Source organism: Lathamus discolor, chromosome 1 (genome assembly GCF_037157495.1).
Source record: "Lathamus discolor isolate bLatDis1 chromosome 1, bLatDis1.hap1, whole genome shotgun sequence".
Taxonomy (NCBI): Eukaryota; Metazoa; Chordata; class Aves; order Psittaciformes; family Psittacidae; genus Lathamus; species Lathamus discolor.
Window position 1 is genome coordinate 36,553,150 of NC_088884.1, and position 18,700 is coordinate 36,571,849.

At 45.4% G+C, this 18,700-nt stretch overlaps 1 protein-coding gene across 3 annotated transcripts in view; it reads left to right on the forward strand.

Moving 5' to 3' along the window:
* Positions 1 to 18,700, forward strand: part of FRMD4A (FERM domain containing 4A) — a 287,437-nt gene that overhangs the window by 73,887 nt on the left and 194,850 nt on the right. The window contains exon 1 of one of the 3 annotated variants that reach the window (XM_065667653.1): positions 5,439 to 5,531. The exons of the other annotated variants lie outside the window; for them this stretch is intronic. Within the exon in view, the coding sequence (XP_065523725.1) occupies positions 5,439 to 5,531 (93 nt within the window). Of the gene's footprint in view, positions 1 to 5,438; positions 5,532 to 18,700 lie in introns of those variants that run through there. 3 annotated transcript variants of the gene reach the window in all.

Genomic DNA, 18,700 nt, shown 5'->3' on the forward strand with positions numbered 1-18,700 from the left:
GTGAGTGCTTCTTGCAGTCACAGGGATTAGACTTTAGACCAGATCCCTGAGAGAAATAGTGCACAGTCATACCCCAGCTGACTGCGTGACTGCTATTGTATGCATCACATCCAGCCTCCGCTACACATCCACCACGTGGGAATGTGGTGCTGTTGCCAAATATCTCCTCTTTTGTTTATAAAAGCCCTGGAAGTCAGAGGTGGCCTCTGCAATCCCTTCGTGATGTTTACAGGGGCGTCTCCAGGGCAATGGGGTCAGGCGAGTTCCCCCCCTCACTAATTACTGTCTCCCTGAGTTATGTGGGAAAAGAGGCGACCTACCGGCACACTAAAACACAAGGGAAATGTCCTTCCATCTAGCAAAGGTCCCAGTTGCTATCTGCTGCTGTTCTTCTGGGCAGGGTTTTCCAGGAGCCTGTCTGCCTGGAGGCAAGGAGTCTTGGATGCTTTCCGCAGAAGGACAATACACGGGATGGAGGGTGAGGAGGAGAACTGGAGGCTGCATCTGCAGAGTCTGCTTGGTGGCAGTAGGGGTAAAGGAAGTTGCTCTGTCTTCTTTCCTGAAGACATTTTCCGGGGTGTCTAGACCTGTGTCATGACTTTCATCTACATCTGTACCAAGACTTTCACTAGAGGTTGTGCCAAGAACTTGCTGGCTTGGTGGACATACCAGCTGATGGATCTTTGCAATTGTCTGGGTGCAGGCTCAGCAGGTAACCCAAGACTGAGTGCAAAAGCAACAGATGAGCAGCTCTGTGAATATTTCATAGAGTCACAGAATGGTTTGGGTTGGAAAGGATCTTAGAGGTCATCTTGTTCTAGCCCCCTGCTACAGGCAGGGACACTTTCCACCAGAGCAGGTTGCTCCAAGCCCCTGTGTCCAACCTGGCCTTGAACACTGCCAGGGATGGGGCAGCCACAGCTTCTCTGGGCACCCTGTGCCAGCGCCTCAGCACCCTCACAGGGAAGAGCTTCTGCCTAAGAGCTCATCTCAGTCTCCCCTCTGGCAGGTTAAAGCCATTCCCCTTGGTCTGTCCTTACAGGCCCTTGCTCAAAACCCCTCTCCAGGTTTCCTGGAGCCCCTTTAGGCACTGGAGCTGCTCTAAGGTCTCCCCTTCAGGAGCCTTCTCTTGTCCAGGCTGACCCAGCCCAGCTCTCTCAGCCTGGCTCCAGAGCAGAGCTGCTCCAGCCCTCGCAGCATCTCCATGGCCTTCTCTGGACTCTCTCAAGCAGGTTCACATCCCTCCTGTGTTGTCAGCCCCAGACCTGAATGTAGGACTGCAGGTGGAATAACAGTGAATGGGGAAATTTGGGAACGTGTAACATTACATTCTGAGTTAATTTACAGCAGTTTGCATCAGATATGAACTTCTCTGAGTCCAGAAGCGCTTGATCCTGGTTTTCTGTTTAGGCTTATGCTACTCAGACCTACTAATATGTCTATGAACTGCAGGTGGTTAGACAAACACTGCAAAGTCACCACAGGAGCATAAATTCCCAATCGACTTTGTCAGTACAAGTGATGGACATGCTGCACATGCCTTCAAACACCACACTGATGCCTGCATAACCCAGAGCATCAGAGTAAAACAAAGCAAGAACCCCTGCTCAAGTGCTGGGCTGACCTTCATATTCAGCCTGGATTGCTGCACCCAGCAAAGGCACTCACACGCACTGCTTGCCCAGAGGAGACAGGGAGGTGACAGTCTCCATGGCCCCCAGATGTGACATAGCCTTGTCACACATAGGTAAGCCTCTGGGCTTTCTGTGGCTGGGGACCATGAATGATCTCTCTCACCCTAGCAAGCTGCTGGGTTATTGCCAGCTCTGATGGAAAAGGCTTGTATGGGAATGGAACTCCGCTCCGTGTGTTTTCCTCATCCCTCCCCAGGCTAGAGCGATCATAACATTTCTCTGTAAAACATCATGTAAGACTGGAAAATTGTTTGGTTTTGTTTTTACTTTAAGGCAAGCTAGATCTGCAATGACAACCTGTGCTTATCTTTTACTCCCAATGAGGCAGTTTCCTTTACAGTCTTATTCTGGGTGCAATAAAACATAAGTTAAGTCACTGTAGGGACTGCAATCCCAAAGCATTGGCCTCTTCTCCTTGTCTTCCTATTGCTTTGCCATGCCCTAACAAATCAGCTAGGGAGGATTTCTTACAGTGGGAAGTAAGAAATTCCACCAAGATTAATAGGAGCTGCTAAAGAGCTCAACTGCAAGTGGTTTACCCACCAGGGCTCCAGGGAAGAATTTGGCTTTGCTACTGATAGAAACCATAGATATCATCCAGGATAGAAAATACTGTCAGGAGCTGCAAGTTATCCTTGTTCTCCTCTTGTGTTTCCATACTCACGGAGTACAGAACTTAAGTGGATTTTCCTGGTTGACTTTTTAATTTCACAAAACCGTGTCTTATTGATAGATCAGAAGGATGCCACATACCACATTGCAGTCTGCGCCACTGGTGTCACTGGTTTCCACTCACTGATCTCCACTGGGCACACACTGACTTGAAACTTGGCTCCTCCATTGCAAATATAAGACACACTTTCCAGCAGTAAATGATTTCTTTCTCTTTTTCATTAAAGACCAGAAGAGAAATTCTAGTCTAAATAGCAATCTATTGGAATGTACTTTCCTCTGATGCATTGTTACCACAAACCACTGATCCTGGCAGCCTGCTATTAGTACTGAAAAGCATCCCTTGCTTTAAAGAGTTTTGTCTTTCAGCGGTTAGTAAATATGGAGTGTCTCTTTTGAGGGTCTGTGGTGGTGAGGCCAAGATGTTCCCTTAGAATAGTTTGACTTTTATTTCCTACTGTGCTCTTTGGTTGGAGTTTGCCTCTGCAGACAATGAGTTGAATGAAGCCTCAGTGACGAGTCTGGTCATCTTAATCTGCATCTGCAGTCAGCTACACAATACAGGGGGCTCTCCATAGGGAAGTTCAGAATTTGATGGGCTCAAGTACCCTTGGCCATGCCTACATCTGCCACAAACACCTAAACTTCATCTCTGGGAGCAATTAGAAAGACCCACATGAGAGCATGATTTGCATTGTCTATCCTATAGGCAATTTGTCAAGTAAACCCTAATAGATTGCCCCTTACACTTGCCTACCAGTGTGTTTTGAGCAGCTATAAAAATTAGAAGACAACATCTTATTCTTCAGGATGGTTTTCACAGTTCTGATGATTACAATTTGGCTTTCTGTCCCCAGGTTCATACCTCCTGTAGTGTTTTCTGCTGGTACCACTAGACTGTTCATCTCTGGTCCCATAGCTTGACAGCTTATAGACACAGGTGGAGATGTGTGTTACGGCTCTTTGTCCCCTCTAGTGGATGAAGTCCTATCTACAAGGCTGGACTTGTATTCTATGAACTGGACCTGCAGGAGACCTTGCTTGCAGGAATATGGGAAAGGGCCCTGGCATCTTCCCCCCCCCCCCAGGGCTTCCAATCGGGTGAGCAGGGAGATCTTTGCTACTCTGCTCTCATGTGCAGCCCTCACCTCTGAGGTCCTGACTCAGACATGACTCAGTTCTTATTCAAGCAAAGCTCCCAGCAAGGCAGGCTTCACCCACCTTCACCCTCCTTCTCCATCAGTAGATCCCTGCTGGCTCTGCTGATATAGGTGAGGGTTCCCCACAGAAATGCCAGCTTGAGAAACAGGTAGGCAAGCTGTGAGATGGCAGGGTGGCGTCAGCAATCATAAAAAAACCCTGCAAGAAGCACAGACACTAACTCTGCACCTATTCCACATAAAGAGCCTATATAGGTCAGTCATGCTTAAGATATTTCCATCTTTTCCTGCCTCTCTCACTCTCTTTGGCAAGAGGCATATGGAACTAATTATGAACAAAGGCCGATTGTTTTAATATTTAGAGTTTTCCACATCAAGCTGCTGGGGTTTTTTTCTTTGGCTGGTTTTAATGCATGTGCATATGCTGAGCAGATACAGAGTTTCTCTTCTTTATTTGAAACGGCTGCTTTAATGTCATGTCCTTAACACCTTCATCCTGGCTTTTGGACTAGGATCAAAACAAAGCATTTTTGGTTCTTCATTAAAATGAGAACAATACATGGAGGAAGGGATTGGCCCCACAGCTCAGCAGATTTTGCTCTCCCAGTTAGACTGCTCTAAGGAAAAGAGTGTGGGCAGCAGATTTTGCTCTCCCAGTTAGACTGCTCTGAGGAAAAGAGTGTGGGCCAACGTCTTTTCCATTTGGCTAAGCAAATTCAGGGTACCACTATGGAGCTGGTGCATTGAGAAGCTCTCACTTTGGATACATTCATTCCAAACTGCATCTGGACCAGTACCTGTAACTGAGCATGGAAATTAACAGAACACCCAAAACAAGTATTTACAAAAGCAGAGAATTATACCTGGGCATGTACAGGACATATGGACATATTACACCTGGACTCCTGGTGTTGCAGGAAGTCTGTGGGAAGGGGAAAGAGAGTCTTTTTCTCATTTGCAAAACACTAGTGTACAATTTATAGTACAAATATAGATTCAAAGTTGTGTTCCAGACAAAGAAAATGTCATTGTCTATGAGTCTCTAAAGTGGTTTCTTAAGAGAAAAAAGAAATAGATGTTGAGGCTGGCTTTGTGAAGGCAGCACTTCACAATTATAGACTCTGATATAATAATATTTATAAGTGCACGTAGAAGCTGCAGGCATCACCCAGCAGGCTTTCACTGATACATATGTGAGTGGTGATGTCTGCTCTTTGTACTTATGCATGCATTGCTCTGTGCCATACAGACCACATAGCCTGAATCAGTGAGTGCTCGTGTTCCACTGAGCAGCCAGAGGATCTGTCTGAGCCCTGTGCTCTGGGGTACGTGTTTCCCAACATCTAGGAGAAAGGAATATCTGAACATAGGATTTAACATAATCTCTGCACCAGATGGTGATACACCAGATATTCTTTTTAAGGTGAACATGTGATCTACTGTACAGCAAACCAGAGGGGTCTGCAGTCACATGGCAAAATGTATAATAACTCTGATAGAGCTTTGATTAGACAACTGACCTGGTTACCATCTGTAGCAACAAGAAGCAAGCTTGACATTTTTGGAACATTCTCCCCAGAAGCTCTATTCTTCCACCTCTGTGGCACAGCAATCCTGCTGAGCAAACTACACCGAGAAACAGAAGGAAGCTAAAGATACGCTGCTCGAAGCATGTTGTTAAGGTTACAAGGCTTGGGCTTTCCTGTCTTTTTTTCCCTTTTCCCCTTTTCCCCCCTCCTTCTCTCAAACAAGCCACATCTTGACTCATACGGTCTGATGTGAGACCTCACTCAGCTATTTGATAGTTGGGAAATCTAGATGAGACTGTAAGTTATTTCAAAGGAAGTCTGTGTGTGCTGTGAACTCTCTCTCACATACACACTCACACACACACCCGAGTTAGCTCTGCACTATGGTAATACAGGCAGCTGTGACTCCGGGTAGGACCCGAAGACTCTTATTCAAAATACCATACGGATCACTGAGGAGACGCAGTGTGGAAAGGGTAAGCCATGATTTCTTTGTCCTGAATGCATGCCCAGAGGATGAGGAGGGGACCATTTGATAGCAGTTGTCTGCCCCATTAGCAGTCAGAGCTAATAGGGGTTATATCATGGTGTGGAGAAATTACTATTGGTGCATGGCATAGTGTGGAAAAATTACTATTGGTGTATGGCATGGTATGGAGAAATTACTGCTGGTAGGATCTGTATGATGATGAATATGATTTAATAGAAGTCAGACCCTGTGAGACAACTTAGAGTAGAAATTGGTACCAGCAGGAACAGTAAGATAGCATGCAGCAACTAAACCTAGTTAAAGGCTCCGTGATAGGGCTTGGAGGTAATAATTTCTGAAAAAGGTAATTCCTAATACCCAGCACTCATTGAGAAAGGGTGATGGCAGCACCAACCTGTAGAGTGGGGAGTAAATAATAGCAATGTCAAATAGTTAATGGCTATGGAAAGCTCAGGGTGATGGGGAAGGGCTCTCTGAGTGAATACAGAGGCAAATGCCCACTAGTGTCTGTCGCAGCTGAGACATACACCTAGCTGTGGTTGCACAGTGCAATATGGGCTCTACAGTGCGTGAAGCATTGGTCTGCACAGTGCCAGCCAACGTGACACTGTGGGACTGTCAGTCCCTGGTTAACTGAGGTGACGCTGTTGCTTCCTTGTCATGGCAGGCATAGCAGGGGGATTCAGGGATGCTGCAGTTGTGTCATTAATTCCCTGGAAGCACATTGCTTTAGCAGCAGCACCCAGGTGACCAGAGGGGATCCTGTCTCTTCGCAGTATTGACAGGCAGACAAAGAGGTGATGTCTGGGACACAGGTCCCAGCTCAGAGGGTGATGCACACAGTAAAGCGCTCTGCAGCTTGCACACCCCTTCTGCTTGTGACTGCTGATATCCCTGTGCTCAGCATGGAATGGACATGCTCTGCATGCTCACAGCCACAGAGAGTATAGGTAGGGTGGGCAAGGGGTGCTGCATGTCTGGTGTCACGTGTAGAAGTTCTACAAGCCCAGAGCAGTTCAGAGTTTCTCCATGCAGGATGGAGCAAAACCTTTGCTCGAGGCATCTCTTTTGCTGAAAAGCAGGTTTGTGGCTGCTGAAACAACCTGTGAATTTACTGTGACTCTGTTGCATCTGTCACTCAAAAAAACAAAATCTCTCTTTGGACATTTCAAACTTTTTGGTTTTTTTTTTACTTCATTTTTTCTTTCAATCAGTGTAATTTAATTTGAGTAAATGCCTTCATTTTATTAATGGATATGAAAAAATCCTCAAAAATTAAATGCAGGTCGGAAACTGCTTCAGCTAAACACAAAGCCCTTTTTCATTGTTGTTTGCTTGCTTTTCTTCCAACTCCATTTGGCATATGGGAAAGCAGAATAACTTCGTGTCAACCTGGAACATATTTTCTTTGCCTTTCCAGTCCATCAAGCAAACCAAAGATAATCAATTATTCGCACAGCTTCGGTCTGCCATTGTTTGATGGCTGTTTGTTGCTTTGGAGCGCAGTCAGAAATGGCCCTCCTGGTAAATTTAAGCTTTGAGTTTCAAGATGCTGCTTCTGAGAGCGGCCAGGGGCAGGTTTTATTGTGTCCCATATACAGTGCCCAGCACCGCTATAACACAGGACAGGGCTCCCCCTTCCACAGAGGCGCTGCGGTTGCTAAGCCCCGTCACAGGGGTCTGTGACAGCAGCTGCTACTGCAAGTGTGGGGAGGCAAAGTCTGGTGTCTCCTTCAAAGGCAGCTTCCTGCAAGGTGGCAGATGATGTTCTGGTCAGAGCAAGCTCTCTGTGGCTGCTGTGGGGCCACCATCGTCTGCTGCTGCTGGCCACAGCAAGCCCTTGCCCATCCGGAAGGGCTCATGCTTTCCCGCAGACTGTACCTGCGCCTGATCAGCTAGAGACAAGTCATATAACAGTGTGGAAAGTGGGAGAGCATTCTTCTCCGTGCACACACACATCCCCTTTGCAAACTTGCTATCTCTACCTGAGCAACAGCTGCCCAAGTCTTTGCTTTCCTGTGTGTATTAGTCCACGTGATGGAGAGGGGTAAAAAACAGCAATACTCTCACAGGGGGTTTCCAGGAGGTAACCCCGCTGCGGGGAGAAAGGGAGAGCATGGAGATACTTCCAGAAGGTGTTGGAGAAGGTCAGTGTTTATACAGGAGGCAACAACAGATACAATAAGGATGACCAGCGCTGCAGGGGACTTAGCCATGTGTACACACTTAACAGCCCCACTTACAACCCAAGTCACCAGCTGCTGTCGGGGGGGGGTTCTGTTGTTTTATTTTCACTCATATCCACAGTTTATTTCTCTCCTTCCCACTTCTTGACCTAAGTCTGGGTTGGCTTATGCTTCTTGTCAGGCAAATGCTAGACCCTTGCTATGACGGTTGCCAGAGGATTTGGTAGGATGGTTTTTGCAAGTGGCTTTTTTTGTCCTAAATCTCTTATCTTTGCTATTATTCTCTCTGCCCCATCATAGAGCTGCCCTATCAGGCACCTGGCCCATGAGGTTGTAGGGAACCTGGTTGAAGCATGCATCATTCCTGTATGAAGATAGGCTGAGAAAGTTGGGGCTGTTCAGCCTGGAGAAGAGAAGGCTGCGTGGGGACCTCATAGCAGCCTTCCAGTATCTGAAGGGGACCTACAAGGATGCTGGGGAGGGACGGTTCATTAGGGACTGTAGTGATAGGACAAGGGGTAATGGGTTAAAACTTAAACAGGGGAAGCTTAGATTGGATATAAGGAGGAAGTTCTTTACTATAAGGTGGTGAGGCACTGGAATCAGTTGCCCAAGAAAGTTCTGAATGCTCCATCCCTGGCAGTGTTCAAGGCCAGGTTGGACAGAGCCTTGGGTGACATGGTCTAGTGTGAGGTGTCCCTGCCCATGGCAGGGGGGTTGGAACTGGATGATCTTAAGGTCCTTTCCAACCCTAACTATTCTATGATTCTATCATAGTCTCTCTCCTAGAGTCCCCACCAGCTAGAGGTGGCAGAGCAGGTCCCTTGCACTTGGGGTCCTGAAGACACACAGAACTTGCGTTTCTAAGCTCAGAGTCAACAAAATCCCACTTCAGGAATGAAAGACCCCAAAATATGGTCCTGAGTGTACAAGTTTTATGTGTAAAATCTGAGACATGAGAGATCTGTGCAATGCATGGCATATATCTAGCAGAAAAGATGGTTTTGCAAAGGCTTTTAAAAGTCCAAATAAAAGATGGCAGTGCTAAATATTAGTTGCTATGGCACAGAGAACACCAGACATATCCACTGAGTCAGAATCAAGCTTTGTGCCATGGGACACACAAGCAAACAGTGTCAGGAGTGACAGATGTGTTCGGCTCATCTAAGCTGATATTGGAGTCTATGAGACATCTCCACCCTGGCCAGCACCTCTGGCTGCTTTGGGGATCACTGCAGAGGTAGTAAGCATACTCTGCAGGGGTAGCAGAAGCGATCTCTTCAACCCCAGCCAGCTTTCTTTCAGCCAGTATATAGAGGGACCCCTTGGTCAGAAGAGGCCCCCCCTCCCAGTAAACCAAGAGACATGAACCCCATCCCTAGCACAGTATTTCTCAACACAAAGCCCTCCCCATCAGATCTTCCTTCTCTGGGTCTCCTTTTCCCACCAGTAAACAGGCATGTTAAATACGTGGTCCTTTCTCTCTTTGCATTATTAATGTGAGATGGTTTATGCCTGAGAGCTATCTTTATTATATCCATGTGCTGCTGATGTGTGAGAGGAAGATGAATAGTCTTGCTAATGTCTAACAAATGCCTAGCTCCATTCAGAGACCTCTTTCTGCTGTTGCAAGGCACTGGTAAAGAAGAACACACATTTACTCCTTCTCTCAAGACCTCACTGGCTATTTTCCAGCCATGGGAATGTTTCTCACCACAAACACAAGGCATTGCTTTTTGGAGTAAAAAAGCTGAGGGAAAACATGGGGCTTTCTTGTATTAAAAAAGAACAAGTCTGCCCTCTCTTCTGCCTTCAAGGCTCAAATGATGGTACTACAGATGCTGTATAGAAAGGAAGGCTACCTCCAGACTAAATGAAATGCTGTAAGGAACGAATCAAGCTGGGAGAGATATGGCTGGAAAAGCCATTTTAAATTAGGTCTTACAGTTTGCAACCCAGCTTTAGGTCCCAGCTCTCAGCTACAGTAAATTAAAGGCCCTGTGCCCAGTTGTGCCAGTGGATGCTTGCAGCTCAGCAGGATTTTAGCCCAGATTGCTTTTTTATTTCTTATGCCTTCAAGAAGATAAACTAAGATTAAAAATTCATCCAGAGCTCCAAGCCAGAACTCCACTGTCCATTACGCAAGTATAAATCTGCACCGGCGTGGAGCTGGGACTGGTATTTACCTATGACACTTCCTCTCGGAATGGATATCCATGAACACTCATTCATATCATGACTTTAAAACACACCAGGCAGAGATAAATCTGTAAATGGATATTTATTGCCATAGAAAACAGATGGCAGAAGACAAAGCTCCCATGCTCTTATCCCAAGCTGCAAGCATGTTAAGAATGCGGCAGGAAACGTCATTCTTCCTATAAATAAATTTCTCTTGAGTAGAGAAAGCCCAGGGCAGAGAAAAAAAGTCAGTCTTTCTGCTCTGCAGGCCAAGTCTGAGGCAGGTTTTCCCACGCTATTCTGCAGCTTATAGCGACCTTTGCTTTTGGCAAGGAGAAGGTTGCCTTCAAGCAAATCCCGCAAAAGAGTTCGGGTATGTCTTGCTGTTGCACAAATCTATCAGGGTTTTTACTAGTCTGAGTTATTGATTTTCTACCAGACAAAGCATAATTCAGCATTTGGCTTGTTATTAATCATTTTTTCTAGCATGGATTGAAGAGGAAAGTGGTTGGGAACCTCTCACACTGAGGACTGCAGTGCAGGGTCTAACAGAGCGGAACGAGGCAGGCCTTGAGGCGTTCACGGTGGAGCGGTCCTCATTTGTTAAAGCTTCTCGTGCGAGCCTCTGTGCTCAGGCACTCACTCTGACACCACAACAAAGCGAGTGCTTCAGGGAAAGTTGATCTTTCCAGTTCACGCTATTTACTTGCAAACTCTACACCGGCACTCAGGTCCTGCAGACCTTCGCTTAGCACCTGCAGTGATATTTTCTGGGACAGGCCTTTTACCTTGGCAGCATCACTGCCAATCTGATACGCTGCTGAAGTGACACTTACTCAGATAGTGTGGATAACAAAAGAACAGTAGACAGGCTGAGAAAGTTGGGGCTGTTCAGCCTGGAGAAGAGAAGGCTGCATGGAGACCTCAGAGCAGCCTCCCAGTATCTCAGAGGGGCTCTACAAGGATGCTGGAGAGGGACTCTTCATTAGGGACTGTAGTGACAGGACAAGGGGTAATGGATTTAAACAGGGGAAGTTTAGGTTGTACATAAGAAAGAAGTTCTTTACTGTGATTGTGGTGAGGCACTGGCATGGGTTGCCCAGGGAGGTTGTGAATGCTCCATCCCTGGCGGTGTTCAAGACCAGGTTGGGAAAGCCTTGGGTGGCATGGTTTAGTGTGAGGTGTCCATGCCCACAGCAGGGGGGGTGGAAATGAATGATCTTAAGGTCCTTCCCAACCCAAACCATTCCGTGATTCTATATTTAAGTGTAAAATTTGTCCAAGACAGAGCAGAAACCCTGAAGCAAGGAACTCCTGTTGTCTTAGCTTTTTTCCTGGAACTTACTCAAGTTGCAAGGTCATGAAACAAATACACAAACTTAAAGAAGTGAACAAAAAAAGCAGCATTTTGCAAAACACTTCATTTGCAATGAATTATTCACCAGCCTTGTAGACAAATAATTGTTATCATTAAAAGAAAAGAATGAGAGGATAAGCTTAAGTAGAAAGACTGTCACCTGTGTAATGCCCTGATATAATCACTTGTGACTACTGAAACATCAATTTTATCTACTTCATCTGAGCTTTATCTCTTCTGACCTGTTCACAAGTATTTTGGTGGAATTGGTTTAATTTGAACTCTACCTAGACGGATAAATGCTTGGTGCACCCTCTTGGGTGTCTGGGAGTTGTAATATTTTGTGACACTTCTAAAAGGTGTAACAAATGAGAACAGACTTACTTGTGAAATGGATCAGGAGCTGTGCCAGACTTTATCCCCCCAAAATGCTTTCAGGTTAACAGTGCAGGAGATGAGAGCACGGCAGAAACTAACAGATAGTGACTGGTGAACTCCACAGAGTTCAGAGCCAGGATACTGCTCAAATTGGCTTTCAAATGGTTGAAGCTTAACTGAATTATTGGAAGCTCTCAAGGCCTGGAGACCTCACGAGCAGAGGCTCTGCTGTGAAATTTCCAGTGCTTCAGATTCTTATTTTGATCAGAAAATGAAAAGCTTTCTTCACTGCAGTTTGGCATTTGTTGCCTTCGCATTGGCCAGACCCTGGAACAGCAATGATAGGTCAGGGGACAGAGCAAGGGCAAGCCAGAGGACAGAGGCTGGGAACCAGAAATGAGCCAAGGGTAAAGAGAAAGAAGGGTCATGTGAATCCAGTTGTAAAGCTCTGGAGAGGGTAGAAAGGCTCCTGTAGTTCATGGACCCTTTTGGTCTTCCAGCTAGTAAGCCTGCTCAAAAGGCTTTCTCAGGTAGCTAGTACCATGCCCGGATCATACCCCCACCAGCACCCCAAAGCTCAAGAGATATAATGGTGTAGTACCAGAGTAGTTTGTCTGCAGGTAGTGCTCTATAGTCTGAAAGGCAAGAACTTACCACCCCTACAAGGAGCTACCTGGAAGGGCAGAGACCGTGCTTCATGCAAGCTCAGCAAGTGATAGATAACGAAAATTGGTAGCTTGGGTATTTGAAATGTCTTCCAAGCTTCTCACCCTGAACACCTAGTTCTAACTCAGCTCCTAGCCAGGACTTATCCCTGAAAGGGCTTGCACATGCCTTCAGCTAGGTTTTAAAGTCCAGCCATAGAAAGCCTCTAGACTTTGTCAATTCATGATCCATACAAGGGACTTCTCACATGTTGCTTCAACAGTTTCCTGAACTAACAGCATTGTCAGACATCAAGAGCAAAGTATAAAACATGCCTTTTTTTATTTCTTAATTTCTTGATTAATCTTTTCATCCATTTAGATCGGGACACTATAAATATATGGGGGAAAAATAAAAACAGCACCATAAAAAACCCACCCAAAGAAGTGGTAAATGCTCCATCCCTGGCAGTATTCAAGGCCAGGTTAGACAGAGTCTTGGGAGATATGATCTAGTGTGAAGTGTCGCTGCCCACTGGATGATCTTAAGGTCCCTTCCAACCCAGGCTATTCTGTGATTCTATGAAAACAGTGGATGAGCAGCAAACTTAGCCTTCACAGAGGCTTTTCCATTTTCACTCTTGAGAAGTCTTTGGTCCACCCCAGGCCACCAACACAAGTCTGGTTTAACACCAGTTCAGAAAGCTGGGTTTAGTTTTCAAACACGCTTCCAAACTTTCTGCCTGAGCTTAGCTTATTTCCTGGTGAAGTATATATTATCCTCATTGTCTCAATCATTTCTAATGGTTTCAAAGAAACGGTGACTTTTCATCTTACCAGCAGATGGATAGGAGTAATTCTTCTGCTTTTATTTTTCTTGTTGGGACCAAAGTATCAAACTCTCCAAATTGCACAGGCAAGGCTCGCAATTACTCTCCACTTCCCAAAGATACCATATGAAAAGCTTTTGAAAAGATAATGGGCTGCAAATGATGCCATTTAGTCACCGCACACACTCTACAATCCAGCTGTACTTCTGGAATATATTTAGAAGGTGCAATTAGGGTTGTGCATGTTTTGGAATAAGTGAGCAAGTTTCTTAACTGAGGTTGAAATTCATGTTAGTTTCCAGCACTACCTCTAGAAAAGCCACCAAGTCTTGATGGGGTGGGACTGTGGACACCTATTTTCTCTCCAGGTTTTGCATCATCATCTATTAGGTAAATTCCATGTGAAACAGTAGCTAAGGACCAATTACCTGCAATTAATGTTGATGCACTGAATATCTTCTCTTTAGAGATCTATGTGCAGAACAAGAACCATTTCACTGCTTTACCATTTTAGTTCAGAATAGAAATCACTGCAAGAGTGAACCAAACCAGCCTTAACTCAAAAGTTTCTGCCAAAGGGAGTTTCCACCCTGCCAGTTCCCAGCAAAGAGTGATGGCATGAGATGTGTTTTAGCAAAACACATCTAAGAGAGATTAAAGGTAGATTATGTTCCTGCTAGTGTACATTTCCCGTGTCAGCTGTCTTCCAGTACTTTCAGCCAGCCTACATTTACAAGTTTGTCATGCAACTGCAGTAATTTTTACTGCCATTTTAAGCTTCTTCAATAGTCAAAGAAGAAAAAGTTATGTGTGTGAGAACTCATCCTAACATCTTCAAAGATAATATAGGGTGGGATGAATTGTCCTCTGTATTGACATCCATCTGCCATTAACTGTAGAGGGAACAAAGGCACTTCCAGTTAGAGGAGATAAACACCTCTGCCGTATCTGCTCTGTATGCTTGCTGCTGGACACCAGATCCAGATGAGGCATCTGGACTAGCCCAGCTCAGATGTGAACATCCCCACAACAGAGGTCTGACCCACAAGACTGTGTGCTCCCTTAGCTCTGCACATGGCCCTATGAATCTCTGGTTTATCAGCCCAGGATTTGTCCTGGGAAGTCCTCCACTATCACCTCCAATAGCTGTGGGACTTGTAAGGGAAGTTGTCTGTCCTTGGAGACCCATCTTTCACTGCAGTATAGATACCATCTGATATCCAATGCAGTATGTACCTCTTACCAGTTTCTCTGCATTATGCCTATATTTGCTGCATCTCAAGTAGATGCTGAGATCTGGCTGGGTAACAATGCTGTGAGCTGCTCAGGGGAATTGCGCAGGATCAGTGCACTCATCTGGCCAGTGTGATTCATGAGAAATTATCACTTTTCAGAGAGGTGAGTGCCAGTGTCCTTTTCCTACTCTATAGCACCCCAAAGAAACTCTCCGACATCTTGCTCGTATTAATCCTTTTGATGTACATTCAGTAACCACAGTATCTCTCTAACTACCAGGCTTGTTCTGCATGGGTTGTAAAATTATCCACGATGCTATGGAACATCTTAGGAACCTGAATGAGATGGCAACAAGTGACTTTCTGCTTTTCAAACTTCCCTTAATCAAACCTAATGCATCAGCAGACAGCAGGGAGCATGGGGAGCAAGGTTAAAACCCCACAGGTAGTTTGTCCTCATTAAAGGTCCAGATTTTCACATAAACCCAAGAAAAGTGAGTTGCAAGCATTTCACAGTCCCTCCTTTCCTCAGAGCTGAGCTCAAAGCTGTTACTGTTGCCTGAGGGCAGAGCCTGGAGTTCCCAATTTTTGAAAATACCATCCAAGAAAACCTGTCAAGGCAATATGATGGATGGGCTATTGCAAAAGGGAAGCTTGGCAATCCTAGGTCACAATTTAAAATGATTCCTTATAATACATCAGGCTTTACATATTACAAAGGCTTCACAGACATTGATCCTCTCCAGAGCTCTGTAAGACCTAGCCAGTGCTGTTGCTCCCACTTGGCAGCCAGGATGCTTTCAAGGTAAAAGCCAAGGTGAACTGGTGACACAGTGCAAATCTGGGTGCGTTTGAAGCAGGATCAAACTACAGGGCTCCTGTTAGCTGGAAGTGCACATCCACATCCCTTCCTCCCTCTCCAGCATCTCTCCACCCAACCCGCTGGCAAACCACACCAGAGACTGGGAGGAGGCTTTCTGATTTTCATAATTTCCACTCTGAAATGCTGGAAAACTTCCTTTTTCCATCCCGGACTTTGCTATAAGGCAGCCATCACGTATCCTCTTGTAAACTTTCAAATGCACCAATAGGAGCTGTTTCCTGCAGATGAAAAAGGGTTTGCTTCAGTTAGGGCCAGTGGGAACCTGGCCAAGAAGAGTCATAAAACCAGAAGACACTGCTTTTTAAAAGCACAGTTATGTTAGTGCATTCCAATGCATCCAATCAGGCACCGGAGAGCGGTTAAAGTAGCCTTGGGACCAACCTCCAGTTTATGGAGGATGGTGTTAGGGGAAAGATAAGCAGGCTGATGCCAGCAGATGACTTAGTCATCAGTCATAGCAGACTGTGTGGAGCTGGCCAGACTATGGGTTGCAGCAGCATTTTGCAAACTTAATTCCTGAGCTTTGCTGTATACTAATCCACAGATGCTGTTATCCACCCTAGACTGGAAGGGAAATTGGTGAGAGATTTAGGACAGGGGTATAGGCAGCATGAATGCTTTTCTGCAAAGGCAGAGAGATGCTGTGAGGTGTCTGAATATCCCCTATAGAGTCCAACACTGGTGATTTCTTTGAAGTCAGCACCTTTCATTCCCCAAGAGTCCTCTATTTAAGGGGCTCAAGAGGAAAGAAGTAAACATTTGGAGAGAAGTGAGCAAAACGTCTCTGAAAGTCAGCACCTTTTAGAGAGATTCCAGGTGGAAACCCACAAATCCAGATACCCTGAATCCCTTGAAGATGGATCAGACATCTTCTGCAGTCCAGGGTATGTACCACCACCCTCTTGCATGCAGCCCCTCTCCTATGAGGTCAAGAAAAGACTGCAGGACTGGCTTCAGATTCCTGGGCACTGGCCTCCCAGAAATCTTCTGTTGTTTGTGTTTCATAATGATTGCCCATTGGGGAGGCACTGACCATCTTTCCCTCCCAGTTCCTAGCTTGTGAAGCCAAGAAATACCAGCATGAAAAGGTCCGTGTTCTTTTATCCTGGAATGAACTGACCATGTCTGGTCAGACAGGGACAGAGCCAAGAATACCATCTATGTGGGCTTTTCTTTCTCATGACAGTTTCCCAATCAAAGCTTGAGTAAATATGAGGTCATCACCAATTTATAATTGCTGAGATTTATGCCTCTCCTGATCACATTTTATAGAAGCAGCAGTAGCCTTTTGTTCTTCCTATTCTGCACATATCTTAATCACTTTTCTGACAAAAACAAACACCCTAATTTGAAATCAGATTCACAGAGGCTGTTCCCTGCCAAAGCAGTGATTCTTGTCAGACTGGACCACTGCCCTGTACACTGTTGATTTTGGTGGGCTTCAGACATAAATCTTTCCAAAGACTGTTTCTCTCACTGCACAGAAAAAAAAGCCCTATTGTATTGTAACAACTACAATGTATTTGAGACGTGTCTCCATTGCTCCTTAGACCATGGCAGCCAATAAACCTGTTCTCATAGCTGAATACCCTGTTTCATCTCCTTTTCATGATGGAGCAGAGCAGTGCCAGGCACTGTACCTGGGGAAGGTGAGGGTGATGGGGCTGTTGCTCTATGTTCCTTCTTGCTGGCTGAGAAGTAGCTTGGAGGAATGTTTATACCAAAAGCTAGATGGAAATGCGCAGTCATTTATGTTCCTCCTGAACCCTGCAATATCCCACTTCTTCAAGTGCCTGGTTCACACAGACTGATACCTTGGCTCTACAGAGGAAGTTTTTCCTGGCTTTGCAAGGTTGTGGCATGGCTTTGTCAATTGATACCTGTCCACAATGAGGTGAATCCGAGTTTCTGCCCCTACTGTCAAGGCCTTTAAGCCGTTATTCTGCAACCCATGTGTGCATGGCTTACTAAGCAGAATGGACTATGCACTGCCAGTATTTGCCTGTGGGGTAAAGAGAGTGTTGCAGGGACCAAGAACAGCTCTCCATCCTAAACAGAGATGGAGTGGGAGCCAAATCAGGGCAACACAACATCAAGAGCCATGAGTGAAGATCAAAAGACTTTCAACCCCATCGAGCTTCATGTCTGGGTAGAGACCGGCCTGCGATTGAGTCACATCTGGAGTTGCACAGGGTATGTGCTGTGTGGGACCTACAGGAGAGGCCATAGTATGGTATTTCGGGCTGGCACGGAGAGCCTGGTGGGAACTGCCCAGAAGAAATGAAGGCAGTCTTGCATGTGGTTCAAAGAGAATTGCATGGATAGAATATAGGGCCCTAAGCAATGGAGAAGTGAATTTATTCCAACCACATAAAGCTATTTAACTTGTGAACAACATTAGCTGGGTTTTGATCACTTTTTTTTCCAAGCTACTGTGGTGCTTGGGCAGAACTTCCAAGTTCATCATTCTCTTAAAAGTTCCTACATTTATTTTCCTTAGACTTGAGACTTCTTTGTTTTTTTTAAATAAAAAAGAAAATCTGCCATATCCTTCAGCTGCAAATGATTTAATAGCTCTTGGCTTTGTGTGATCTGAATATTTTCTTGTTCTCTTGCTTTGCAGCTGTGACCTACTTAATTACACGCAGGAAACAAACCCCAGAACCATCAGACATTCTGCCTGGCTTGAAGAAGGGGAAAAAAGTGAAAATCTCATGTTGTTAAATACTAGGATGTCCTTCTTAATAACAGGAAGTTAAGCTTCAGATAGCAAGAGCGAACATTTGAATTCTTTGTGCATCAAGATAAGGGTAGCAAAGAGCTTATGGGTTTTAGTTTTTATGGCATGGATGCTTTGGGGGCAGGGGAAATGGCAGCCGTTTCTAACAGCCAAAATGGGAATGAGTCATAAATTTCTAAATCAAGACTGTAAATCCTCTTTGTTTTAACTTCTGATCGGATTCAGCCTGCTGTACATAGAGACAATGAAGTGAGTGACTTGCTGCTTCAATCAGCCAGCTTTTGAGCCATTTATCCTCTTTTAAGGAGGTAGGAGCTAACAAGCTAGGCAAGGAGTTTGAATTCCACATTGCAAATCATCAGGTTGGAAAGCAGAGTGTGGGGGACTTTGATTAACTGCTCTCCACCTCTGCAGATGGAGTCTGGGCTGCTATTTATACCTCCTGAAGCTCAGCACCCTGTCTGGATATGCTGGTGGGTATGTGGGTGTACTAGTAGCTATAAAAAACAGCCAGAGAAAGGGAAAGCCAGGTCTGCCAGCCTCTGGCTGGTCTGTCCCAGCACTTCAGTCTTCTTGTCCCTGTTTATCCACAGCTCTAGTAGCAGCTCAACAATACAGATCTCTCAATGCACCATGAGGCAATAGAAGCTGATGTTTGTACAGGGTTTTAAGCTGAACAGCAACAGAAGAGCAAGTTATCATCTTCTGTCAACTGTGCATG